The sequence below is a fragment of the Pimephales promelas genome, chromosome 8, assembly GCF_988280905.1.
Source record: "Pimephales promelas chromosome 8, fPimPro1.hap1.1, whole genome shotgun sequence".
In the NCBI taxonomy this organism is placed as follows: Eukaryota; Metazoa; Chordata; class Actinopteri; order Cypriniformes; family Leuciscidae; genus Pimephales; species Pimephales promelas.
In genome coordinates, this window is record NC_142776.1 from 38717237 (window position 1) to 38743957 (window position 26721).

Below are 26721 nucleotides of genomic sequence, written 5' to 3' on the forward strand. Positions count from 1 at the left end.
ATTCAACTTAAAAGGTGAAACTAATATATTATATAGACTCATTACATGCAAAGTGAGATATTTCAAGCCTTTATTTGTTATAATTTTGATGATTATGGCAGATACAGATATGAAAACCTTCTCACAATATTCTAATTTTGAATTTAGGGTTTTCACAAGCTATACGTCATAATCATCAAAATTATAACAAATAAAGGCTTGAAATATCTCACTTTGCATGTAATATTTTAGTTTTAAATATTCACCTTTTAAGTTGAATTACTGAAATAAATGAACTTTGCACCATATTCTCATTTTTCCAGTTTCACCTGTATAGTAAATGCTTCATTTTGATAAATGTTTCTCTCAATATATGAAATATGTATATATTTAATGTCTATAATAGATTTAGCTTTTCCAGTATATGCATCTTGATCTGAGAATGTTTAGATATTTGTATTGAAAAACCAGATAAAATTCCCAAATAAGATTTTTTTTTTTTTTTTTTGCGGTGACAAAATTGCATTTGATGCTAAAAAGTGGTTCATGAGGTGCATGATGGGTAAAATGATCGGGGTTTTCCGGCTCTGGAACACGAGCAGTCATTTGTTGATGACGACAACATGGACTCGTGTGCATCTAAAGACTGATGGGAGTGAATGTCCAGGCAGAGCTGTCAATCACAATCATCAAAGAGAAGCAAATGTAGAAAGATAATAATTATAAAGAACTGGTAAACAAACAGCTATTCCTAAACTGATGCATTCGTGCGACAATTTAACAATAGTTCTCGTTAGTAAAACCCCTCTGATGGTAAAAGAACGCGTTCATGTAACAATGGTCGAGAATGGTAACAGAAGTCATTGGACGAACACACACACACACACACACGACGGAGGAGCGAGATCATGGGAGACTCTTCTTCACAGTGTGGCTCAGTCAAACGCTGTGATGGTGTAGCCGTGGCAACAGTGACGGCGTTGCCGTGGCAACAGTGCTGGTGTTGGTGGTACCGTACAGTCGGATCTATCGGACCACGCGGCGTCTCTTCCCTCGGGTGGAGCGGGCCGGCCTCGACGACGGGATCTGCAACACAACACACACGACTTGGCTTTAGTGCGTTCTTGAGCGTCATCATTACGCCATGTGGACATTCCTGCTTTTCCTTTCTCAAAATTAAGACCTCTTGAAATATAAAAACCTCTTAAATTTAAAAACATCTTGAAATCAACATTTAAAAACATATTAAATTTAAGTTTTTAAATAAAAAAAAAAAAGACATGATAAAATATAAAATAACACTTAAGATTAATAACTCGAAATTTTAAAACCACAAGTTTAGGAATTCTAGAAATTTAAAAACAAAAAATAAAAAACTCTTGAAATGTAAAAACCTCTTAAATTTAAGAATTCTAAGACCTCATGAAAAAAAAAAAAACTTCCGAAAAAAAAAAAAAAAAAACCTCACCAAAAGCTAATGGAAAAAATACTTTTACCATTTAAGTATGTAATGCTACTATTTAAGACTTTTTATGCCCTTAAATTTGATACAACTGAATATAATATTTTTTAAGACTTGAGACTGATTAATGTACATGTGCATTCAAACAGTGTAAGGTTTGTGAGTGTGTGTGTCTCACCGTGGCGGCGGGCTCCTCGATGATGCTGTCGATGCCGCCCGGCAGGTCTGGACTTCTCTGCAGTCTGAGGAAGAGGAGAGAGTAAACACACACACACACACACTGCAACACAAGTGAAGGAACATGCCGAGCTCCAGATGCACTCACGTCTGCTTCCTCTTGCGCCCCCTTCTGGCTCCTGCGTGCAAGTCTTCAGTCTGTCAAACAACACCAACTAAATTAAGATCGGTCACTGCTATTGGTCAGTCTGCAACATTACATCATCTTTTACTATTAGAAGCGTTTAACCTTTCAGTTGTAGAAATAAAGCAAAGTACAACAAGAAAAACAAACAAAAATTAGACAAAGTTAAATGGAAAAAGTTCAATTTGAAAAATTTCTTACTTTAAAAAAAAAAAAAAAAAAAACAAATGACAAAAATCACAAAATTACTGAAATAAATTAAAGTTAAAAGTGGGGAAAAATGTTTGTTTGTTTTTTAACACCAAATAACCAAAAATAATTAAATGTAAAAAAGTTTTAAAAAAATCATAAATTCAAAAACAACAAGATTATAAAAAAAAATGACAAAAGCACAATTTCTGAAACAAAATTAAAAAAAAAAAAAACCACGTAAATGACTGAAAAACTAAAATTGAAATAAAAAGGTGACATTCAAAAAGCTATTAAATAAAGCATCGTATAACAAAAACAAACAAAATTTTATCTAATTTGAAAAATTACTTTAACTGAAATTTAAAAACATATCAAAAACGTGTCAAAAAATGACAAAAATCACAAAATAAATGAAACAAAATTAAACCTAAAAATGTGACATGCCAAATTACAAAAAAAAAAAAGTAAAAAAAAAAGCATTAAAAAATTGACAAACAACAAAATAATGGAGAAAAAAACAGACAAATGACAAAAGCACATAATTTCTGGAAAAATATGTGACAAAACACGTACATTACTGAAAAACTAAAATTGAAATAAAAAGTGACATTTAAAACCTATTAAATAAAGCATAATGTGACACGAAAAACAAACAAAAATTTTATTTAATTTGAACAATTATTTTGAAATTTAAAAACGTAAAAAAAAACCATAAAAAATGACAAAAGCACATAACAATTTTTTTTTAATAAAAAACACTATAATAGCACATAAATAACAAAACCAGGCTCACCCTCACTTGCTCCGCCTCTCTGCTGCTGATGTCATCGACGGGCGGACTCAAACAGCCCTGCGTTCTTCGTCCCTCCTCCTCATCCTCGTCTGCCTCGTCCTCCTCCTCGTCCCGGTCTGCTCTTCCGCCCGCTCCCGACCCGATCCCGTTGCTGTAACACACCGTGGACCCGTCGGTCTTGGCCTCCTCCATGATGTCGGACAGAGCGTCGGCCCCCAGCGGCCTGCAGGGCGGCGCCGTGGAGGGCTCCTCGCTGAGCTTCGGCGTGCCACGGGCCGGAGACTGGGCCGAGTCCATGCCGAGGCGGGTCAGGTCCGGGTTGTGGACCGAACAGGCCCGGCGGGGACTGAGGGCCGGCGGCAGCTCCGGGTACGACAGCGGCGTGGAGTCCGAGTCGCGCTCGCTGACCTGCAGGAACGAGGTGTAGATGGTGTCCATGAAGGAACCGTACGGGTCGAACAGTCCAGAACCAGAACCCTCTCTCTGCTGACCGGCGGTGTGGAGCAAGGCATTCTGGGATATCTGAGCCGCTGGAAGCTCGTCTTGTGACGGAGGCGGCGTGTGGTGGAGACTCACTGGCTTCTCTCCCATGAGCGCCGGGGTCATCGTCAGCTGACAGCGAGAACACATTATTCAAATTTTGACAATACTAAAGAAAGAAATTTGAAGGGGTATTTGGTTCAGAGACTAGCAGTGTGTGTGTGTGTGTGTACCTGTAGGCAGGTGAGCGGGTTGAGGGGCGTTTGGTTCAGAGGCGGGCCCTGCGGCAGCAACAGAGGTCCTGCTCCCAGTAAACTATGAAGACTGTTGATGTTTCCCAGAGCTGTGAGGTCGCCTGAGAGCAAGAGAAACACCATCATTAGCAGCTCAAACACACACACACACACACACACACACACACACACACACACACACACACACACACACACACACGCGTTCTGAAGATCTTAGCTGAAGCAAATCGAGATGTTGAAGACGACAAGCATTAATCCATCAGTACCTCACCAAACATCCTGTGACGACAGACTGCTTATAGAGGCTTATCAACTCCGTTTATTCCATTCCGCTTTTTACTGGATTCCGTTTTCATTTTTATGGACTCAGATTTAATGGTTTAATTAAATGTTAGTAATAAAAAAGCATGTCTGATTCATTGAGATTCATTCATTAAGAGTAAAAAATAATAATAAAATAATAAATAAAAAAAGTTATGACATTTTGTACTTAATAAAAAATAAATAAATTCAAAAACAACAAGATTATGAAAAAAACTGAAAAATGACTAAAGCACAATTTCTGAAACAAAATTGAAGTTAAAAAAATGTGAAAAAACACCACGTAAATGACTGAAAAACTAAAATTGAAATAAAAAGGTGACATTCAAAAAGCTATTAAATAAAGCATCGTATAACACAAAAACAAACAAAAAATTTATTTAATTTGAACAATTACTTTAACTGAAATTTAAAAACAAAAACGTGTCAAAAAATGACAAAATCTCAAAATAACAAACAAAATGAAAACTAAAAATGTGTTTTTTGTTTTTTTAAAACACGCCAAATTACAAAAAAAATAAACGTAAAAAAAAAGCATTTAAAAAAATTTAATTAAATTAATTAAAAAATTAACAAAAACAACAAAATTATGGAGAAAAAAAAGAAAAATGACAAAAGCACATAATTTCTAAAACAAAGCTAAAAGAAATGTGAAAAAAACACGTAAATTACTGAAAAAATAAAATTGAAATAAAAGGTGAAATTTATTAAATAAAGCATCGTTCTTGGTTTCAAAATTAATTAAAAAAAAAATTCTGGACTCGATTTAATGGTTAAATTAAAAATTAGTAATTAAAAAGCATATCTAATTAATTTAAATCATGACAATTTATTAAAAGTTAACAGTTCAGTCAACACCGCATTGGCTTCCTATTAAACACTGTATAGGGTTAGAGTATACTATTTAAATGTTATACCCTAGTATACTATTTAAATGTTTTTTTGCATTAAATGTTTTAGCTCCGCAGTATTTGAGCGAGCTCTTAACGCATTTCAGTCAGAATATCAAAATCAACAACTGATCCTTTTCCTATTTAGCACCATAACTCTGGAACAGTCTTCCTAGCATTGTTCGATAAGCACACACACTCCGTCAGTTCAAGTCTAGACTAAACGCACATCTCTTTAACCTGACACACACATAGGGCATTATCAATTTCTACTATTCAAATCAGTTAAATGATTCTAGGCTGTTCCTATAACACGCGATGTTAGCCTGTACGCTCATCCTTATCCCGAGGTTACCGTAGTCAGCCAGATCCGGCCCGTATCCAGATCAGATGTGGACCTGCATCTAGACACGACCACAACAGACACAAGAACCAGACCGGTCCTTCACACAGACCCTATGACCAGCTTCAGCTCCAAACCAGCCTGATGAATCCATCTTCAAGTAAAAGGAACTGGATAAATATCTGAATGCTAATGAGTTGTGAAGCAGCCTGATTCATAACGAACCCGTGTTTGTTCGTTCGTTGAACTGGGTTTTTCTCCATTCTGTCACCAGATGGAGTTTGGGTTCCTGGACAATTAAAGTCTCCCCGTGGTGTAAATCCAGCGTTTAATGTTGTTTATGTATGTTTATGTATGTTATTGTTTATGTATTACACCGTGTGTAAATTCATATTCAACAGTATTATTGATCTGACTGAGCGAACGCTTCTGTATGAGAACTGAACTGAGATGGACGATGACATCACTGCTTTATAGATGAAATGAGCCAATTTGATAGTTGATGCACTTTACAACAGAACTGAATCAACTGAACGGACTTCAGACGAAATGCATCATTTCCTGTTATCACTGTGAAACAATCTGTACAGCATAAAGCGCTATATAAATAAAGTTAACATTAACAAAGATTCAAAAATGCGGTAAAAATATATTTCCTATTAAAACCGTATTCTGGACAAATGTGGGAAAAATAGTTTTGTTTTATTTTTTAAAAATACTTCCCTTGATCTGAGCGGTACAAGACTTGGCTACTTTTCCTAAGTTTGCCTCCTGAACGCACACAATGTTTTTTTGACTCAATTCTACAATGTTAACAATAAATCTTGTATTTGGGTCAAAAATGGGCATCCATAGAAATGAATGGGAAAAACTGTAATTTAGCCAAAATAAGACACCAGGTGACAGCAAAGTCACTTCATCTTTAGGTTTGAGCTCTAAGAACTTATTGGAATGATATTTTAATGTAGTTAAAAAAAATGTAAAAAAAAATAAATAAATGAAAAGCATAATTTACATAGAAAATATGGTACTTTTTGAAGTAAATAAATTCAAAATTACCCCCCAAAATAAAAAAAACACCATAAATGGATAGACAAAACTTTATCAAAGACAGTGATATAACATTTATAATAAATAAAGTCCTCTGTGCCCACATTTGTCCACAATTACAGGATTAAGGGCTATAAAGTGAATACGGTTTGAGGGTTAATAAAAATACAATTGTTCATGTTATTTCACAGTGCACTGATATGTTTTTGATTGTAATGCTGTATTAGTACAAGAATGTGTGTTAATTTAGTATTTGGATTAAAGCCTGATCCACATACCCAGAACCCCAGGGGCGAGTAGATGCGGCAGAAAATGAGGTGTCTGGGTGTTGTTCTTGTCCTGCTCGTCCAGCGGGTCACACACTTCTGGGCCGCAGGACACCGAGGTAGAAACTAGAGCAGAGCTGGACAGACTCTCCTAAAGCCACACACACACACACACATTCATAAATGTATTGCACAAGATGCATGTACTATATTCCATATGAAAATACCATGAGAAAAATCAACAACCCCATAGTGGACAGGGATTCTCAAACATTGCAAGCTGGGCTTTCCTGATATTTGACCCCTATAATTTAGCATTCTGGGTGAGAAAATGTCACTAAAATAGAGGTCATCGACAAAACATGATATCTGTTTGTATATAGTTCATTGAATCTGTGATGTATATTTCTGACACAACTTATAAAACAAAAGTTGATAAAAATGATAAAAAAATATGATATTGCATTATTTTGGGGGATTTTTAGACTATTAAAAATTTGTGTTGGCATGTTTAGGACTGCCGTGGACAGAGTAAATAGAAATATTTAATTAATATTCTTCATATTTATTTAATTAACTGTTGTATAAAATCAAGATCACATTTTTAATCGTGCTGAAATTTGGAGAAAAAACTAAACAGCACTTTGTGTGATATTGATTAACTATATTAAATGATTTAATCTAAAAGACATACATAGGTATTGTTGCCCCCTTATCTTAAATATTGAGGTCATAATAAATGCATTTTAACAGACTAAATCACACTCTAAATGCACAAGCACACTAGACTACATCAAAAATGAAGGCTATTTTTATAAAAAGGGTTGTTTGTAATTAATGCCAATCAGATACAAGTTTTTCAAATTACAATTAAAATAATGCATCATTATTTGTTTTGCATTACTATAATAGGCGGCTGACAATGTGGAAGTTTGGAGTTAAAATGTGCATAAGTGTCATGAATGCGAAGAATATAAATTTCTATTTTTTCCCTGTTGATTTTTGAGGTTAAAAATAATTAAACAATTAGATAAAAGTCCCCCTGTGGTGTAAATCCAACGTTTAAATGTTGTTTATGTGTGTGTGTGGTGTTTTTAATCTGCTTTAACACACACCATGTGTAAGTTCATGAGTGGACAGCATTGCTGAGTATTTCCTCCTTAAAACTGAACACGGTTCTCAAAAACACGCTGACGTCACAAACGACCTTGTAACCAATCAGATCAACGTGTGATCGACAACCAGTGGATCTCTGAGTGAGTGAGTGGGGGCGGGGCTCATTTGCATATTCGTATACTAAATGAGGCAAGGGTGTCGAGTTACATTGAAGCTATTTTAATGCGTTTAAATATGTCATTTTGATGAGTTTTAAGGGATGCATTTATTGACTACAGGGGGATTTACATGCAGTTCCACTGTCTACCACTAGGGTTGGGAAACCCTGCCGTAGCCGACAACACAGCATTCAGAGGCATGCGGACTGTATGTGCACGTGTAGCGAAGCATGCAATTTGTGTCGGCCTGTGTGTATACCTGAGAATGAGGCGGGGGGGAAGGCGTGTGGTTGGGAAGGGGTTCGGTCTGGGCGAGAGCCGCGGCCAGAAGAGCGGGATTGAGGGACAAGAAGGCGGGAGGAGTGAGAGGTGCGGAAAGAAGAAGCGACTGGCCGTCTGCTTGAAGAGTCTGAAGAGCCTCCAGGAGCCCCGGCCCCATCAAAACTGAGTCCAGAAGAGTCGGTGTTTTCTCCAGAGATACTCCATCCGGAAAGACCTGCTGTTGAGGCGTGGGAAGCTCGAGGTTGAGCGCGGGCAAGGGCAACATGGCGGCTGGATTCTGCCCGAGAAGCAAAGAAGCCATGAGGAGGGCTTGAAGCCCTGGGGGTTTCTCACCACCTTCAATCCCTGCAACAGGAGGAGGAGCCGGAGCCGAACCCGGGGGGTTCAAAAGGCTCACGAGGTTGAGAGGAAGATCGCCCTGGTTAATGACGTTGAGATGAGCGCCCTGGTTTAGGATGCCACTGGTTGGATGGGGATGCTGGGATTGGGTGCCGCCCGTCCAGAGTCCTAAAGGTAGGGATCCGAGGAAGGGTGGAAGAAGGGAAGGTAGACCGGCGTTGGAGGACAGAAGCTGGAGGAGCTGTTCTTGGGTCATGAAGGGAAAAGCCTCCGCTAGCGGTAGGGAAACACCGGGGTTGGAAAGCTCGGAAGACGAGGAGCCGGATAGGGAGAGGCTGTGGTCGGGATCGCAACCACCCAGCAATCTTGTGTCCGAGTGATCCATCGTCTCTACGGGACCTGCCAAGAAAACACAAGGGTGAGACGGACAAGCCCAAACAAAAGCTCTTCGAAAACGTTCTTAAAGGGCACATATCATGCAAAATCCACTTGGATTTTGTTGTATATTTGGAGTGTTTATAAGTACAGAAAAGATGAAATTATTCTCTTCAGGTGCTTCGTTTATATTCGTATATATTATTCAACCTGTTCAGATTTTTCTGTTCTCTATGACGCATCACGTCACCGTATTTGCAGCGGAACTGACAAATAAGGACATCGACTACCGGTCCAACACTTCGAGCAATCCGCCATTATTATTTCTCGCTCCGATTTTGTAGTCCGAGCTCAATGATGCAGAAGTTACGAGAGGGCAAGTCAAAATGTTCGGTTGTTGGATGTACGTTAGTGACCTGAAGCACTTCAAGGATTCCCACTTCAACAACCTCCGCCAGTAACGTTATACAGAAGGGTTTGCCGATTGAATGAGGGGTAAATTCCTTCTATCTTTGGAGACGACGAACAGAGCGTTTCGATAAGCTGTAAATATCGTTAATAAAAATAAAGTACTTTACTTTCTTAAAACACATGGTGGTCATGGTTTAGTAGTACCTTTGTCTTTCTTTGTTTTTGTTTTGAAGTAACGTTACACGTCTGCAGTATTATTGTTCTTGAGTTTCATCAATGGCCATTTAGCTGCGTTGTTTTCTGATGCTTTTCTAAACGCATCATATTATCAATACAGATTTTTAGTGGTAAGATTAGACCGTAGTCATTTATCTTGTCAGTGTGCTTGTTTTAACAAGAGAAATAGTCGACTTTCACTAATAACACAAAACAGTTAACTCACATACCAATACATCCATATGATGAAGATGTTGTTCTGCAGGTTCGTCGTCGTCTTTATCGACTCGCTCGCTCTGGCTCGAATATGTAAGGCTTGATGGACAAGTCTTCTGTTGCTGACATGTGTATAAAAATGTTCTTTGAAGGTATCGTATATAATCGTATATCTCTAATCAAACTACAATAATGGCCGAACGCGCGGAGTTTAACCGACCGTGAACTCATCGACCTGGAGAGCGGGCGGGGTGTGACGCATCTCCTTTTTATTTAAAGGGGCCGCTTTGAAACGGGTCGCTCACAGACGCACATCCGAAAAGGGGCCTGTGGAGCTTTAATAATGAGGAATTCAGACCCAAGCATTGCAGTTATGCTTTATATAGACCACAACGGTATGATTTATATGTAAAAATGAATGATTTAAAAGCATGATATGTACCCTTTAAAGCATAACATTATTCTTAACTTGAGATAAACACATGTGTAAGTTAATAAGTGGACAGCATTGCTGAGTATTTCCTCCTTTCTCCTTTAACTTTGTTTTGTCCTCATGAGAGTTTTGATTATTAGATTATGTACATCCTAGTACATTAAATACATTTTAGATAAGAAGTCTTACCTTTACTTTCCACAGCTTGGTTGTGATTAGACTGGCTAATTTGGTAGGTATTGTGGTCAGGGCAAGCCTCCGTCGTTTTGGACTCATGACTCTTCTCCGGGAAGCAGGAGGTCGAGGACATCTGGTTCATCATGCTCAGAATCGAACTGTTGAGGTCCGGCGTGGTGCCCGCGTGGGGCTGGCTCAAGTTCAGGAAGGAGTTGCTGGAGGCGGTTTTGAGGTTCAAGGTTGTTTCGTCACCCATTAAGGTAAAGGGTTGGGACTGGGGCAGCTGGGATGGAGTTTCGGGAATGGGCACTGTGCTTTGGGGTTGAGGTTGCGGGTTGGGTACTCGTCCTTCGCAATGGGGCGTCTGTGGCGTGATGGGTCTGGGTGAAGTGTGGCGGTGTCCAGGAATGGTTTGCTGGGTGGCGCTTTGCATGCTAAGAAGCTGAAGTAGAGCGGAAAGTGGCTGGGATGGAGACGGAGAGGAAAGTGGGATTGAATTACCAAGTCCGGGTTTCCTTCCTTCCTCCGAATCCTGCGACCTAAGAGAACTGTTCGAGAAGGAGGCGTTCGGAGGAGCGGCGGAAACCCGGTGGTTGTCTGAGAGAGGTACGGGAGGAGACGTTGGGGAGATGAGCATCGGCGGACTCCGACCCAAATGTGAGGGCGAATGCCTTTGCCGTTTGCGCCGCAGGTTTTTCTCAGCGGGCGAAGCCGGGAGCAACAAAGCGGTGAGGGATTGCGTTCTGGCGGGTGTTGGGTGGACGCTACTGTTTAAAGTGCTAATCAATACCTTTGAGTGTTGCTCCTTGTCCAGACTAGCAAGAGGGAGTGTGGCGAGCGCGTCGGGCGTTTTCTGGTTGGCCACCTGAGCTTTAGCGGCGGCGGAAAGAAGGCTGCTAGCCGGGAAAGAGTTCTTCTGTTGGTTGAGAATCTGTCCTAAAGGAACGCCAAGCAATTCTTGACCTTGAGAGGAACTCATCCCGTTCCTCTTGTCGCCAACGTTGGGATGCACCAACGACAGATGGTTGCTTTGGTTAGCATTGGGCGTGCTACAGTCTTTGTAGTGCTGAAGAATTCCCTCCAAGCGACTACACGGACTGGAAGGCGCGAGAGGGAGCTTGGGAGAGGAGCACGGCATGGTGGCTTTCAACGGTTTGAGGGTCCCGTGATCTGAGAGCGAAGACGTCGAGGAGTGGCGGGAGCGCTGGTGGGGTGAGAAGGTGTCTAGGGTACGTGAGGGCGACAGAGCGCTCGCTCCTTGTGAATGTCGCCCAGTGAGAGCTACGGATGAAGAGGGCGATAAGGAAAAGGAGTTTGAAGGGTCTGGAGGATGCACACTTGGCTTTACGTGGCTTGGAGAAGCGGGGTTATGCACTGTCCTCTGAGGGATGTTTTGGGAGATCGATGGACTCCACGGCTGTTTCGTATATGCCAATGGAGTTTGGGGCTTCTTTAAAGGGGAACCCTGTTCTGGGGTCCGTGAGATAGGGGAACCGTTTTGCTGCAGAACAGAGCGAGGAGAGGACAGAGGAAAGCCAATGTTGGATATGGGCTGGTTGTGTCTTGGAGGAGGGTAAGTGCAGTGGGCGCCGTCTCCATGAGCCACAATCGATCCTCTCGGCTCTCTGCCGTCCGCTGAACACACAACACCTCCTTAAACAAACAGGCACACTGTTAGAGACGTAACCGTTTTGTCATATTGTGATATATAGAGTGTTTCAAAGAAGCTTTACAGAGATGAAAACAATGCAACAAAGTTTGTTTCCAGAAGAAAATAGCATCACATTCCAGGTTAACTTTCAGTGAAGTTTCAATTTTGTTGTAAAAACGTTATTAATTTAGTTAATTTTTATATATAGCCAGCTCAGTTCTCATTTATTGGTGTCAATGCAGCAGGTCAATAATAGGGCTGGGTTTTGACACAAATTTCACAATTCGATTCCGATTTGTTTCAATGTTGATTATTTTGGATATCAGTTACAATGGCAAATTTTCTCAAGGGAATCAAATCTCTTAACTAATGCTGTAAACTATGGGAGTCTAGTTGTAGCCTATAGGCTTTGTTAGCCTAATATGAAGTGTTTTGTAGCTATACAAACACTTAAATTACACTTTTATTTATTTTTATAATAAGAAGATTATGTGAAATATAAACATTTAAATGGTGGCCGTCATAAAAACTTGCCAGATTAATTCAAATATGCATTAATTATTGAAGAACATTAAGATTATAATGCATATGGAATATGGTGTATATATTTAGCAAAATGCTCCTCTCTAGAGTTATTTTTTCTAGCTGACTAACGAGTTTATGTGGGTTTTCTGAGGTAAATATGACGATACATTGATTACAAGCTGTTTAACTGACGTCTTTCCACGGTTGAAACGCTGATTGAGCGAATCAATGTGACATGATACGGATTTGGATAAGTTGTACTCTATCTTTAACACACTTTCAGATGCTCATTCATGTTTATTTGGCGCTGTGACTGGTATTATTAAGCCGGAAGAGAGATCAGCGCTGCTGCTTCTCTTGAGCCACAGCGACAAAATGCTATTTATGTTTTTGAATTTCTAAAGAAAATGGACGTAATTTGAAAATTGAGACTTTGTTTCATATCAATAGTAACAAAGGACAAAGATTATTGAGATTTTTTTGGATGCGCAATGATCCATTCAATCAAATGAAACAGGATGACTAATCGATTCTTGAGATTTAAGAATCGATATCGATATATATAAAAATGAGAATCGATTAATATCGAGAAATCGATATTTATTACCCAGCCCTAATCAATAATATTGTTGAATATCAGCTAGATTCATTTTGAATAAAAATTCATTCAATAAAAAGTTCAATAAAATAAAAGTGAATAAAAAGTGAATCAATCAGATGATCAGCTCAACTCGCCCCTCAATTTGTAAGAACAAACCAAAATATGAGAAATCACATCAATTACTGTAAAATTCCTTCTAAAAAGTAAGTGTGTTGGAATAGTGTGTGTATTAAGACACAGTACCTGTGGCTTGAGCCGGCGGGAGGGGTTGGGAGGGTTGCCTGCTTTGGCATAATGCTGCCATGGCATCAACTTTCCTGCGATGGTTACAGAGTTTGGTCATGTCTTCCTCTACTTTACTCGAATGATGACCAGGAACTTGGACCATCGCAGCAGGGTCGAAATTAAAGACCTGTGTTGATTTAAAATGACATTAATTTCAATGCATGAAATAAAGTTGCAGACTCTGTTCAGAATTGCATGCCCACTCTTATTATTTCCGACATATTTCTAATGCACACAGTAAGCAAACTTTCCGTATGCATGGAATAGCTGGATGACCTACAAGTTTATTTATAAGATGATAATGAGCGGACACTGAAACAACATAGTTTATGGTTTTACAAATCAGTTTCATAACTCAGTACGCCAGCATTGCATTACGAACATAACTGCAATCATTAAAACCAGTCCCTCCAGGAAAAAAAATGATTATGCGATCGCATGATTCAGTGCATAATCAGTCCACACATTTATGCAGGGTTCGAATTTTCCAAATACGCAGCAATTTCAGCCGCATTAATTGCCGATTTCCAGGCAAAATATGCGAGGCTTGCATGATTTCATAATCCTCGCATTTTTGTTGCAAAAAAGTCATATAAATCTTAGCAGAAAGTTGAAAATGTTGCGTTCGCGTCACACAAAAGCAGCCGTTTCCCCCTGTTTCCATGGGAACGTTATGAAGTGATGTAATTACACACTGTGAACATCATCGAACAGGAGCACACTTTATTTATTTATTTTTTATTCATTAATTTTTTACAGAAGTTGTAGCATATTCATTTTGTAAAGCTACAGAACTTGTTTGACTCAATGTTTTGTAAGTTTGATGTGTTTATTGAGGTCTGAAATAACACAAGATGAGAAGTTAAAGGAGTAGTTCACTTTTAAAAAAAACTTTTGCTGATAATTTACTCGCCCCCATGTCATCCAAGATGTCCATGTCTTTCTTTCTTCAGTCGAAAAGAAATTAAGGTTTTTGATGAAAACATTCCAGGATTTTCTCCATATAATGGACTTCAATGGGGTCCAAACAGTTCAAGGTCCAAATGAGAGTTTCAGTGCAGCTTCAAAGGACTTTAAACGATTCCAGACGATGAATAAGGGTCTTATCATGCGAAACGATCGCTCATTTAATAAATAAATAGAAAAGTTTAAGTTTTATAAGCTCAAATGCTCGCCTTGCTCTGTTCTGTGATGCGCGTTCGTGACTCTCCTGTTCGAACTCATTCATCAAAATCAAAATGAACAAATCTTTTTCCGAGTCATTTGGTTCATTTAATGAGCGAAATGAACGAATTGACGTGGAAAAAGATTTGTTCATTTCACTTGATAAGACCCTTATTCATCGTCTGGTGTCGATTAAAGACGTACTGAAACTCTCTTTTGGACTGTGAACCGCTTGGACCCCATTGAAGTCCATTATATGGAAAAAAAAAACTTGGAAGGTTTTCATCAAAAACCTTAATTTCTTTTCGACTGAAGAAAGAAAGACATGGACAACTTGGATGACGGGCTTGGAACGATACGAGGGAGAGTCATTAATGACATCATTTTCATTTTTGGGTGAACTAACCCTTTAAGGTAACGCAATTTAATAGCATAAACATCCTACATATTCCATCGCATTTAATAAAACGGGCCGCATAATCAAGGATTTTTTCCTGCAACAATCTGGAAGGACTGAAAAACATAATTTGCAAATCAAGTTTGCACTGGAAACATCATAAATGAGGAGGCTGAATATTGACCTCACCTTATTTGGGACAAGCGGGCACTCGAGACCACACTTACATGTGCCGTCTGTCCGCAGATACACCCTCACCTCATCCACAGATCGAAGGACTGTACCACTCGGGCTGGGGAAAGATTGATATGACATAGTTTAACAGATCTGACAAGTAACAATGGCAAATTTTATAACTTTTAGAAAATAATGCACACCTGAGGTGGTAACGTGGCCACACCGCTTTAAAATTTTCTAATAATTGAACGGACCAGAGTAATGTCTTACGCTTTTACTACAGTTACTACACCTCAACCCATTGTTCAGAATCACATTGTATTTCAAGACATTTGTCAGTTTTTTATCCATAAAAAAGCTCCTGTGTGTAGGACTAATTTCATCACACACCTTCATTGCTTATTCCAAAATGTAATTATGTGTCTGTTCTGTATGAGTCAAGTCACATTTATTTATATAGCGCTTTTTACAATACAGATTGTATCAAAGCAGCTTCACAGTGATAACATGAAAATAATACAACACAGACCATTAATATTGTTGAATATTAAATGTCCCCATTTACGAGTGTCCGTATAAGTACATAATAAAACTTAATTTCTGGTAAAAAAAAAAAAAAAAAAAAAAAAAAATTTTTATCCTATTGTTTACTACAGTGATGTGAATAAGTTTGGACACCCATGCTAAAGTTGCCTAAAAAGAGGAATAAAAAATCATCTTTTGGATATTGATCTTAATGCCTTAATTAGAAAAATGAGGAAAACTCCAACCTTTAAGGACACCAATTTTCTTTGTGAATGAATAATGTATCATAAATAAATAAATTCATCCTCCCTATTTTTAATTTCTATTTTTCTTCCCCTTTGTTTTTGGTTTTGTTTGTATAATCTTTGTACCTTATTTTATTTTTTTATTTTGAATTTTTTTTTTTATTCCACCTTATTTTTTTTATTTTTTTTTATTTTTTGTGTACGTGTGTATGAGGGTATGTGTATGTGTATATGTAGGTATGTATGTATATATTTGTGTATGTGGATGCATGTATGTATATATATATATGAATGTATGTCTATGTATATGTATGTATATATGTATGGATATATGGGTATGTGTGTATACATGCAGATATGTGTGTATGAATATGTATGCACGTGTATGGGTTTATACGTGTAGGTAAGAGAGATATAGATGCATCTGTATTGCCATCTGTCGATTTTGATTGTATATTTGTATACGTTGGCTCACTTTTCTCCTTTTGTATTATTATTTTGTTTGTTTGTTTGTTTTTATCTTACTGTTATGTTTATTTACTTGTACTCTTTTTTTATATTGATTCCTTAATAAAAAAAATAATAATAAAAATAAATAAATAAATAAATAAATAAATAGATGTTTTTCCTTAAAATACAGGGTGCATAAGTCAGGACACCCCTATGTTAAATTCCCATAGAGTCAGGCAGATTTTTATTTTAAAAGCCAGTTATTTCATGGATCCAGGATAATATATTTTTAATATATATTAAAATATCCCCAGATCATCACACACCATTCACCACACCTACAGATTGGCATGAGGTACTTTCCATAAGATCATTTTTCAATGCAAATCAAACCAGCTATTAGGCTAACTGAAGTAAAACCATGCCAATCTCTAGGTGTGGTGAATGGTGTGTGATGATGATGTGGGGATATTTTAATCCCAAAGGCCAAGGGAACTTTATCAGGATGCATATTATCCTGGATCCATGAAATAACTGGCTTTTAAAAATAAAAATCTGCCTGACTCTATGGGAATTTAACATAGTCCTGACTTATGCACCCTGTATTTTAAGGAAAAACATTTATTTATTTATGAGACATTATTCATTCACAAAGAAAATTGGTGTCCTTAAAATGTTTGATTTTTCCTATTTTTTTTAATTAAGGCATTAAGATCAATATCCAAAAGATGATTTTTTATTCCTCTGTTTGATTTTTTATGGATCTGTAATGATCTTTATCTGTGCGTTTCCCTGAAAATAATTGCACACGTTCTTCAACCAATCAGATTCAAGCATTCATCAGCCCTGTAGTATAAACTGTAATCTTGCATATCAGGACTTCAGATGACTCCATCTGTCAACATACAAAATAATGCCCTAATGTCAAACATACTCCGCACCAGAAACCCTAGCATGAAAGCTAAACGCACTTGCATGTGTTTGCTCGGGTGATTCACACACATCTGTGTGTAATCATCATTGTCAGGCTTGGTGAAAAATGTTCCCCATGTACCTTTTAATAGAAACACTGTTCACATTTGAGAAGAACAGCAAACACGTGACAGTGCAGACGTACCTGATGTAAGACACAAGCCCATCTCCCACTTTCCTCTGCCAGCCAACCGGGATCTGAGCGATGAGCGCCGTACCTCCATCTTTTTCCCCTGCTGCACTCTCACTGCCCCCCGTCATTTTCTGCTCACACACATCCAGCTCCTATAGACAGAAACCAGTTTCAATTCAGAGCCAAATTAGATTAGACTTATTTTCAGTTTGAGTTGTGTTCACACTGAATATGGTTGTCACATCGCTTCTGAGCATTTAATCTGAATTCTCTTGATTCAGTTGCAATTCATAAAGTTTAGGTACATGTAGTGACAAGAAACCAGTGTAGTTGCAGAAACCAGCTTCAAATCAGATCTAGATTTGACAGATAGGAACGTGTTCACACTGAATCTAAATATGGTTGTCACTCCACTTCTGAGCATTTATTCGGACTATTCTGGATTCAGTAGCCAACCATAAAGTGTAGGTACAGGTGTCATCCTGCAGTGGCAACTACGTTTACAATAAATCAGTGTAAACCAGCTTCAAATCGGATTCAAACTAGATTTGATAAAGATCGACTATTTTGGATTCAGTAGACATTTATAAAGCGTAGGTACAAATGTCATCCTGTAGGGACGACTACATTTATAATACGTGAAGAGACAGACACCAGCTTCAAATTAGATTTGATGAAGATCGATTCACAGTAGAGCCAGACCGATATATCGGCAGGCCGATATTATCGGCCGATATTAGGCATTTTGCAAACTATCGGTATCGGCAGTTATGATGGCCGATAAATGAATATTTCAAAAATAAAATAAAAACAGACGAAACACGCTTCAACCATGTCATGAGTGTTTTGCCGGAATTAGCTAGTAATAGTTGCGTTACGCTGTTACAGTGTAGTTGACTGACTGTCCGTGACAGTTATAGCAATGAGACGAATAATCTCTCCTTGGCCTGTTATATTGAAAATGTATATTTTACAATTTGCAGTATGATATTATGCATTGCTAAATTGCTAAACCACAAAGCTAGCTAATGCCACTATCATCAGTCTGTTCTGTTGGGACAATAAAATAAACAAGTTTCTTTTTAAAATAAATTATCATATTATTTTAGTTAAAACTCATAAATAACTACAAATAACTAATGTTAGGGAAATCTGTTAATGTTTTGTTGCGCGTTTCTGAAATAAAAATATCGGCCGATATATCGGATTTTAAAACAAACAAATATTTGTATCGGCCTTCAAATTCCTTTATCGGTCGGGCTCTAATTCACAGTTTAGACTTATTTAAGTTGGAATATAAATATTGTCAGTCCTCTTCTGAGCATTAAATTATGGTAATCACTTTGTTAATCCTCGTAGGTTTTTGTTTTCAACACACACAATCATGCAAACAAAATGTAATAAAGGCAGTTGTAGTGCAGATCAACATTGCAGTGTGTGTACGATATCTGCAACTTAGCACTTTTGTTTTGTACCTTTTCATTTTTATACAGCCTTGGTCAGCACCATTCGTGAAATACACCCTTTGGAGGACATATACGCAGCATTAACGAAGCACAGAACAACAAATCCGTCTGGACACAATCCTCTGACGTCCTCTTAAATGGACTGGGATGCTCTTATGGAACCTTCCACAAGCGGACAACCTGAAAACAAGGAAAAAATGGTAACACTTTTGTTCATTAGTTAGCATTCAATAACTACCTTAGTTAACATGAACTAAGAATGAACAATACATTTCCAGCATTTATTAATACTCATGTCAACATTTTCTAATACATAATTTAAAACAAAGGTTGTATTTGTTAACATTAGTTAAAGCACTGTGAACTAAAATGAGCAGCTGTAGGCTATTTTTATTAACAAATTAAAATTAAAAATCTGTAATAAATGTATTGAACATTGTTAGTTCAAATTTGTATATACACGAACCAATGTTAACTAATACAAGTGTTATCTACCGAAAAATACATATCAGGTGGGATTGGCATTGTTTGAGTAATATAAACTGTTATGTAATGTTTTTCAATATAACCACTGGAAAAATTGTTCACATTTATATTTGATTAGATTATATTTATATACAACAAAGTACTGTTTATATCACCATATTCATTTCTGGCTCTGAATACCATGGTGGTACTAGGGTACAAGTCCCAAAACACGGTACTTTTTTGTTAATGTACAGTTCTGACATATGGTTGACAGTAGAGTGAAAAGTGACAGTTGAAAATGGTACTCAACGCGCCAAGTCAAAAATTCAAATGCAAGTGATCGAGATGATGTCACAGCCTAAATCCGTGTATTTTTAACGGTTTTTTATTCTGGCATATTAAGGCGGATGACTGTGAAGCGGCTAATGCTCAGGCTTTGACGGGATTTGACTAGTGGAGCAGCGAGCTAACACCACAAATAAAAAGTGCGCAAAGTTTCGGAGAAAGGAGGACGTAAATATTTAGCTAAAGTAAACAGTAATACTTACGCCTACGTATAACACTGGTACTTTTGAAGATTGTACGTCCCGAAGAATAAACAAATGTCGCGTATTGACGGCTAGCTGGCCCATTCCTAAACCTCCCATTTATATAGTAAGCTTACGGGACGTGCGATAACATTCCGATTTTAACCAATAAAGCGTTCTTCGTTACATTAAAACGGAAGCGTTCGAGTTTGACGCGTCGCGTACAGCGTAGACGCGCTGTTAGCCTTGGTTAGCTCGCGGGCTACGTACCTCTCTGTTTACGAAGTTTCCTGCTTCTTCGGCGCGCTGCACAACACAGGCGAAAGACAGAACAAGCGTCTCGATGGACTCGAGTTGCAAATGTCGCCGTTTCTTGAGCTGTTATTAACGCCGTGTGATTTTTAGGCACTTCCCCGCGTCTTCATCCATCCGAGCCGTCCTGCTTAAAAACAAAGAGCAATAACGCTTGGTTTTATTGCGCCCCGTGCATTGTCGTCCAATTTCGCGTGAATCCTGCTCGGCCGCGGAGCGTGCGATCGCTTCATTCAAAGGTTCAGAACTCTCCTATGCGTCTTTACTGTGTGCATATGCGAGCGAGGGGTGGATTGTGGCTGTGTGGTGGTGCTTTTAGTTTATCTTCGTCTCCAAGTTCCTATTTTTCCTTAGGATCCCGTGCCAAAAAAAATCATGGAGTTTTCTTCCACGCATGCGCAGTAGCTGCTGTCGGGGTTGGGAATTCCGTATCATTTCTAAGCCACTAGGAGGCGCGAGAGAGCCACTCGTGAGGAGCAAAACGCGCCCTGGTACAAAAATAAATAGACACACTTCTGTAGGTTTGAAGGGATTGTTCTAAAATTACACGCTTTTTAACTTTGGATATTGCAAAACAACTAAGTAAATAAAAATCTGGCGTATTTTAAGCTGTTTTTTGTCACTACAATGGATGATTTATCTTAAGATGTTAAATTCTAAATTAAGAAATGTTATCAATAATATGCATTTACATATTTTAAGTTGTTTTGATAACTGTTTGTACTCAATAACCATGCTTTATATAAAATAAAGCACGAAAAAAATTGTCTTTTATGTTTTTCTGTGTTAAAGAAGAAAACAACTAGGCTACAAATGTTTTCCGCCGAATTTATGATCAGCCTCAAACTACTCGAAAAATGTCATTAAAATTAAATTCAAGCGGGTCTGGTAACCTTAGATGCTCGTGAACTTCTGGAAATGTGGTTTCATTGAATTGAGCAGGAGGCGAGAATATCCTGAGAGAAAGATTTTTCTGTTCGTCTTCTATAAAATGATTCTACACACACGCATACCTTTATTGGCCTTATTGTGTCAGTTAGCTGAGGAAACAAAAAATGGTTCGCCCGTAAGTACTTTATAATTACTGAGGGAAATCGCAGATAAAACCTATTTAGTGTGGAGGAATTCAGATGTAGGAAATCAGAGATATTTCAGCATATGGTGTTGTAAAATGTGTTATTCTCTTGAGCAGAAATGTGATTCGCTGGCACAATAAGAACATTTTGGGTGTGAGTCTTGGGTGCGAGTTAGAAATATAAATCAGATCAACCTCCTACTGTGTTGAAGGCAGGTAACTCGACAAAGTTTTCCAAACACAGCGAGTTATTGAGAGTTAAACCTGTTAAAACTTCAAAGAAATGTTGAGTAAACACAACTTTAGGGAATAAAGGAGTAACCTGCCAATAGAATTACACGCTCGGAGGTGATAACCATTAGGCAGTGGGGAGAATAATACACACTACACAGCAACAGCCAACCGATCGTGACGTCTCCACGCGAGCGCTGCCCTGCTCCTGGAAACAGTATTTGAGGTTTCTATTCGCTAACCTTACGCGCATCCCACTTGCGCTGTTGCTAGGCAATACATTGCACGCTTTGCACCATGCAAGTTTTAACTACTTAACTCTTGTGTTTGGAATAGTTTCAGAATACTAACGAGATGAGTCCCCGGTGACATCAGTTGGCCAAGAGTGACAGGTCAGGCGATTAAAACGGGGGGTGTACACCTGTTAATTAAAAACCATTCTAAACTAATTACCGTCATTTTATTTGAAGGATCATATTACAGGACAACACATTAGGGGTGCTTTTAAACAAGGCTGTGACATCATCTCGATCAGTTACGTTTGAATTTTTGACTTGGCGCGTTGAGTATCGGTCAACCGTCAACATGTGTCAGACACACGAAAAAGTACGTTGTTATAGTTATTCCCAGTGCCACAGCAACAGTCTTAAAGGGACAGTTCACCCAATAATTAAACAATCTGTCATAATTTACCCTCAAGTTGTTCCAAACATGTATGAGTTTCTTTGTTCTGCTGAACACAAAAGAAGATATTTTGAAGAATGTTGGTAAACCAAGAAAAGTAGAGGGAAAAACTCGATGGCTACCGACCGTCAACTGTCTGGTTCGTAACATCCCTCAGAATATCATATTTTAAAATTCTGTCATCATTTGACATTAACTCACCCTCAAGTTGTTCCAAGCATGAGTTTCCTCTGTTGAGCACAAAAGAAGATATTTTGAAGAATGTCGGTAACCGGAAAAATACTATGGAAGTCAATGGCTACCAACACTCTTCAAAAAATCTTATTTTGATATACGCGTAGTAAATTACGACAAAACTGTTGGGTTAACTATACTTTACCCATGTTGACACAATACTTGGGTTTAAGTGTTCAGATCATACCCTGAACGAGTAACTGAAGTATATCATTTAAAAACGTTGTGCAGGTATTCACTAACAGTTCTTCTTAGTGTCAAAAACATTTTAATAATCTAATGAATATTTTTCTACTATAAATAACTTTTTGTCCAATGGATGTTAAAGGTTCTTTATGGAACAACCAATGCCAATAACCTTTATTTTTATACTCCCTGAAAACACTTAGAGTCTGTAAATTATTTGGGATGACCAAATGACAGCATTCTGAAATTTAGAAAAACGTTTTGAAACATCCACAATTTTAGTGTCCTATATGCTGGAAAATGTGCTATACATTTAGGGTGAAGGACACAGATTAAAACCTAATCTTATTCTGATTTACACTGGAAGATCTTACCTGTGAACTAGATAATGACCTTTACCATTTCAACGTCACTTTATGGGCTCATTTAGCGATTCTAAACAGGTGTGTTGAACAGTAACATGCCTAAACAACTCAAGTTCTTTTATGTTGTTATTTGTTTTTTTTTTTCGAATGCAGAATCTATACTTTATTGTGTCGAATTGCCGATTGTGTAGGCTATCTTATGTTGAGTGAAATGTCTGAGCTGAGGAACGCAGTGGGTGGGGTGGGATTGTTCAAACTCCTATGGAATATCCCAGTTCCATATAGTGCTGAACTGCATTTGGAAACATGAAAGAATCGCCTCAGGTCACTAGAGTGGAATTATTAAAGATGGAAAAAGAGCGAATAAATGGGTATAATATCACACGACGACGACGACGACGGATATTAACGCTGCCTATTTTTTTATATGTTCATATGCGAACGCAAGCAAAAAAAATGGACACATTTTCCTACATCCTTATAGGGTAGTTTGTCAGGTTTTTTCCTTTTTTCTTTTTAACTAAAGGTTGTTTAATAAAACATGCTCGGGTTCTGCTAGTCTTATCTCCAACTAGAAACCGGTTGCCAACGATTGCATCATTCCTTTCATGTGACTCCCTTACGCCCCAAATTCGTCCTGGCCGTCTTATGACTGCATCACATCTTCCCGCTCACACAAACTCGCACCGAGCGAGACAACCAGCAAAGTCAATAAGTCCCGCCCCTCCCGCCCAGCGCGCCCGCTCATTGGATGTCTCTAAGCAGAAGAATTTCGACCGCCTCGCTTGATTGGCTCACACGGCCGACCATCTCCTGTCAGTTCCTCGCCATCCCGGTTAGGTTGCACCTTGAGATCCTTCCCCCAGAGTTCGGTTGGAGTCACTCTATAAATGTCCCCGGGAGTTTCCGAAATCCACACTCGGTGACTTCAACTGAACAATGGTTAACATGAGCTATCACCAATCTCTACAAAAACACACACAGACCCTGAATCCGAAACAACCGAGGAAAAGAAATAATAAAAAGAAAAGGGTGAGTGTCATCTATTTATCTATTCTTTATTGTTATCTGTTGTAACGTACTTTTCCTGTTTGTCAAGCTTTTCCTTTTGGGATATACAGGAATGCGCATGCTTTGGCGACTATCCCAGGCTGTTTTTGGAATACAGTTGCTCAACTCAAATTTCACAGGATTCTCCGTCCGTTATTTTCTTAATTTAACGCAATCGTTGCGCTCTCATTTCCTGGTTTATTTTACTTTATTAGTTACTTGCTTACAAAACAACGCAATGACAGCTGTCATTTCGTCACATTCGCGGCATTTTAGACGCGCGCCTCAGAACTTTTTTTGCAAACGTTTTATTTTCAACGGTTATTTTGTTTATTGATCGCCAGTGACACTGCGCGAACGAAACCGCGCTACATCAACTTTTTACAGTTTAAGTAATCAAACGGATGTAGTCACGATGGCTAACTCGTTGTGTTTTTATGTCGTTAAAGTACTTTTAAAGTGTTATTTTGGGTGCGAACTGCGAAGTGTTCGCCCTTTGTTTCCTCGCTCCTGTACTTTGATTCCATGACGTCATTGGCTCGCTGTCAGCTTCGTTAAACCCCCCGCTCCAGATTGACAGTTTATAAAAGAAAATGTATTTAAACTATTTACGACACAACAAGTTAATTATCGTGTAATTTTACGACTGATTATTAATTTTAAAATATTCGATTTAGTCATATCTTTGGAAGTAACAAGCCAGAATACAACAAACGCCATTACATAATGATAATAGATAATATAAAGTGTATTTATTTGGTTATATCGCGTTACACTGCATTAGGATTTATATAAAAATAATAAAACACTTGGGGTGCATATTTTAGGGCCGTTTTCATGGTCTCACAGACATGTAAAGTAGCGTGTTTGTCGCGTTTACATGTCAGACGAGTTCTGAGGTGTGATTTCAGCTGAACTTGAATGTCTTCGCATTGAAGGCGAGATTCATTGAGCTTGTTTTGACAGACCGTCAGCGCTCAGACTCACGCAGAGGGCGCCCTCGAGCACACAATGCGCCTTTGTTTACATTAAAAAATCACAATGACCTAATTTTAGATTAATGAATCAATAATTGCTACGGGTTATTTTTTTTACGAGCATTCAATGGTTTAATTATTCACAAGCCCCTCCCTCCATGATGCATCTTCATCTTTGTTCTTGAATGTATTTAGCTTGTTTCACAGCTAAAATAGATATTTTAGATAACAGTCTTTACTTTTAAAAAAAATTTTTGTCACCAAGTATTGTGAGCTTGACAAGATCCATTTTTTATTTCTCTAGAATTATTGGGACAAAATATCGCCGCCAACCCACATTCAAACTTGATTGACAAGAGAGACTTTTAAAGGTGAGCACCTTTTAATATTTTTTTCAAGTTCACTAACTTTGAATGATTTCAAGGCTACAATAAATAATAATTTTTCAGTCAATGCATGCATCTGAAACACCATAAAGCTGATCATTTATCGTGCAGTAACGCTGCTCGTCCACTATGTGTCCTTGTTGCACCCAGTGGCCGAGCAGTCAATCTCAATGTCCCGTATAATATAGCGGGTCACCCAAATAAATCAGCTATTCCCCAAACCCGCGGCGCAGGTGTGCTGCTGATGCGTTAAAGCTCCCACTAGATGTATCGTCTCATCATCACACCACAGCGACGTCATCCAGAGGTTTGTGTTTAGCACTTCTTTTAGATAGTTTCTGTATTTTTATGTGGGCCAGGTCTGGTGTGCTAGGTGTGGGAGCATATCGTATTGTGTCTGTGGATAGCGACTGATTGGTGCGATGACTGCGGAGTGGCTGTACCCCCCTGGTGTGGGGCCGCTGTGTGGTGCAGAGTTGGAGGCGTGGTATGAAGACCTACAGGATATATTGGGCTCCGACGGAGGCGGGGCCAAACTTACGCGAGCCCCGCCTTGCTCCGAGGTCAGTAGTGTCAAACGCTGTGCTAGAGTCGCGTCCGTACACGTTTCCCTCTAACGGTTTGTCTTCTCAATGCAGAAGGAGCCTGAGTTTCTGGATGTGTTGGAGAGCTGTTCGCTCACCTGGCTGACGGAGGGGCAGGTATGGGGAGATGGCGTGCAACGCGTCACCGACGACCCGCCGAGTACGCCAACGCCTCCGCGACAGGACGACCGGAGAGCCGATTCCGAACACGTCTCGTCCGGAGGAGACTTGCTTCCGCCCGAGTTCTTCGAGCTGCTGAGCGAAGGAGGCGTTGGCTCGGTGGAAACGATGGTTAGCGGCGGGTACCACCTTAACCCGCCTTCGTCTCCGGCGGTCAGCGAGGAGGAACTCCCGACCGTCCCCGACACGTCGTCCTGCTCGTCGGCGTCCCGTTCGCCTTCCCTAAACTGCTCCCCGCCCGCGTCCCCTCCCGCCTCCTCGCGTCCCGGAAAGAGAAAGCGAAGCGCCGACGCGCTGTGCTCTCCGTCCCCCGGGAAGAAGAGCAGGAGAGAGCGCGAGCAGGAGAACGAGAGGAAAGTGCAGGAGCTGACGGATCAGAACGAGCGCCTCAAAGCCGAGATCGAGCGTTTGGGGGAGGAGGTGCAGAGGACGAGGCGCGCGCTCATCGAGAGACTCGTCAACACCAGGAGGTGAAAAGCAACAGGGCTGAAGCGGTTGAACAATTGACCATGAAATGCACATTTAGAAGGGGATAAAAGACACGTGGGACGGGGGGAGAAAGAGAAGGAGGTTCGCAGAGCGTCTCCTGCCGAGAGAGAAAGAGAAAGTCGGATCAAGCCGTAGAAAAGAAAGAATGTGGAGCGCGACCGAGAGAAACACGTCCCCGGTCAAACCTCACCCCGAACACAATTCAGATTGGGCTCAGAGAACACAAAGCCGTCTTCAGTTCAATTTAAATTCAGTCACGTTTGACACT

General features: G+C 39.2%; 2 protein-coding genes across 4 annotated transcripts; one reads left to right on the top strand and one right to left on the bottom strand.

Annotated features, from left to right (window-relative positions):
• Positions 1-490: 490 nt before the first annotated feature.
• On the bottom strand, positions 491-20385 carry mbd6 (methyl-CpG binding domain protein 6). Its single transcript, XM_039689734.2, has 13 exons — positions 19971-20385; positions 18715-18885; positions 17252-17391; positions 14927-15029; positions 13135-13303; positions 10127-11767; positions 7925-8685; positions 6404-6542; positions 3501-3622; positions 2788-3399; positions 1767-1816; positions 1620-1683; positions 491-1065 (listed from the first exon to the last, which is right to left on the bottom strand). Exons 3-13 carry the CDS (start codon positions 17365-17367, stop codon positions 1006-1008), a joined length of 3837 nt encoding a protein of 1278 aa, XP_039545668.2. The 5' UTR covers positions 17368-17391; positions 18715-18885; positions 19971-20385; the 3' UTR covers positions 491-1005.
• Positions 20386-23679: 3294 nt separating this feature from the next.
• ddit3 (DNA damage inducible transcript 3) lies at positions 23680-26721 on the top strand. Of its 3 annotated transcripts, none has more exons than XM_089134534.1 (5): positions 23680-23819; positions 25119-25185; positions 25351-25507; positions 25608-25763; positions 25839-26721. In XM_089134534.1, the coding sequence occupies exons 3-5, from the start codon at positions 25466-25468 to the stop codon at positions 26436-26438; spliced, it is 798 nt and encodes a 265-aa protein (XP_088990660.1). In that variant the 5' UTR covers positions 23680-23819; positions 25119-25185; positions 25351-25465; the 3' UTR covers positions 26439-26721. The 3 variants fall into 3 exon arrangements, with proteins under 3 accessions (XP_088990660.1, XP_088990661.1, XP_039545674.2); XM_089134535.1 differs by having other exon boundaries at positions 25434-25507; XM_039689740.2 differs by lacking the exon at positions 25351-25507 and having other exon boundaries at positions 25560-25763.

Excerpts from the sequence above, each read along its gene's own strand:
- mbd6 (XM_039689734.2), bottom strand. The coding sequence starts at position 17,367 with ATGACGGGGGGCAGTGAGAGTGCAGCAGGGGAAAAAGATGGAGGTACG. Across the intron at positions 11,768-13,134 it reads CCCGCCGGCTCAAGCCACAG|GAGGTGTTGTGTGTTCAGCG; the intron begins GTACTGTGTCTT and ends TGTTTGTTTAAG. Across the intron at positions 1,066-1,619 it reads TCGAGGAGCCCGCCGCCACG|ATCCCGTCGTCGAGGCCGGC; the intron begins GTGAGACACACA and ends GTTGTGTTGCAG.
- ddit3 (XM_089134534.1), top strand. The coding sequence starts at position 25,466 with ATGTATCGTCTCATCATCACACCACAGCGACGTCATCCAGAG. Across the intron at positions 25,508-25,607 it reads CACAGCGACGTCATCCAGAG|CGACTGATTGGTGCGATGAC; the intron begins GTTTGTGTTTAG and ends GTCTGTGGATAG. Across the intron at positions 25,764-25,838 it reads GAGCCCCGCCTTGCTCCGAG|AAGGAGCCTGAGTTTCTGGA; the intron begins GTCAGTAGTGTC and ends TTCTCAATGCAG.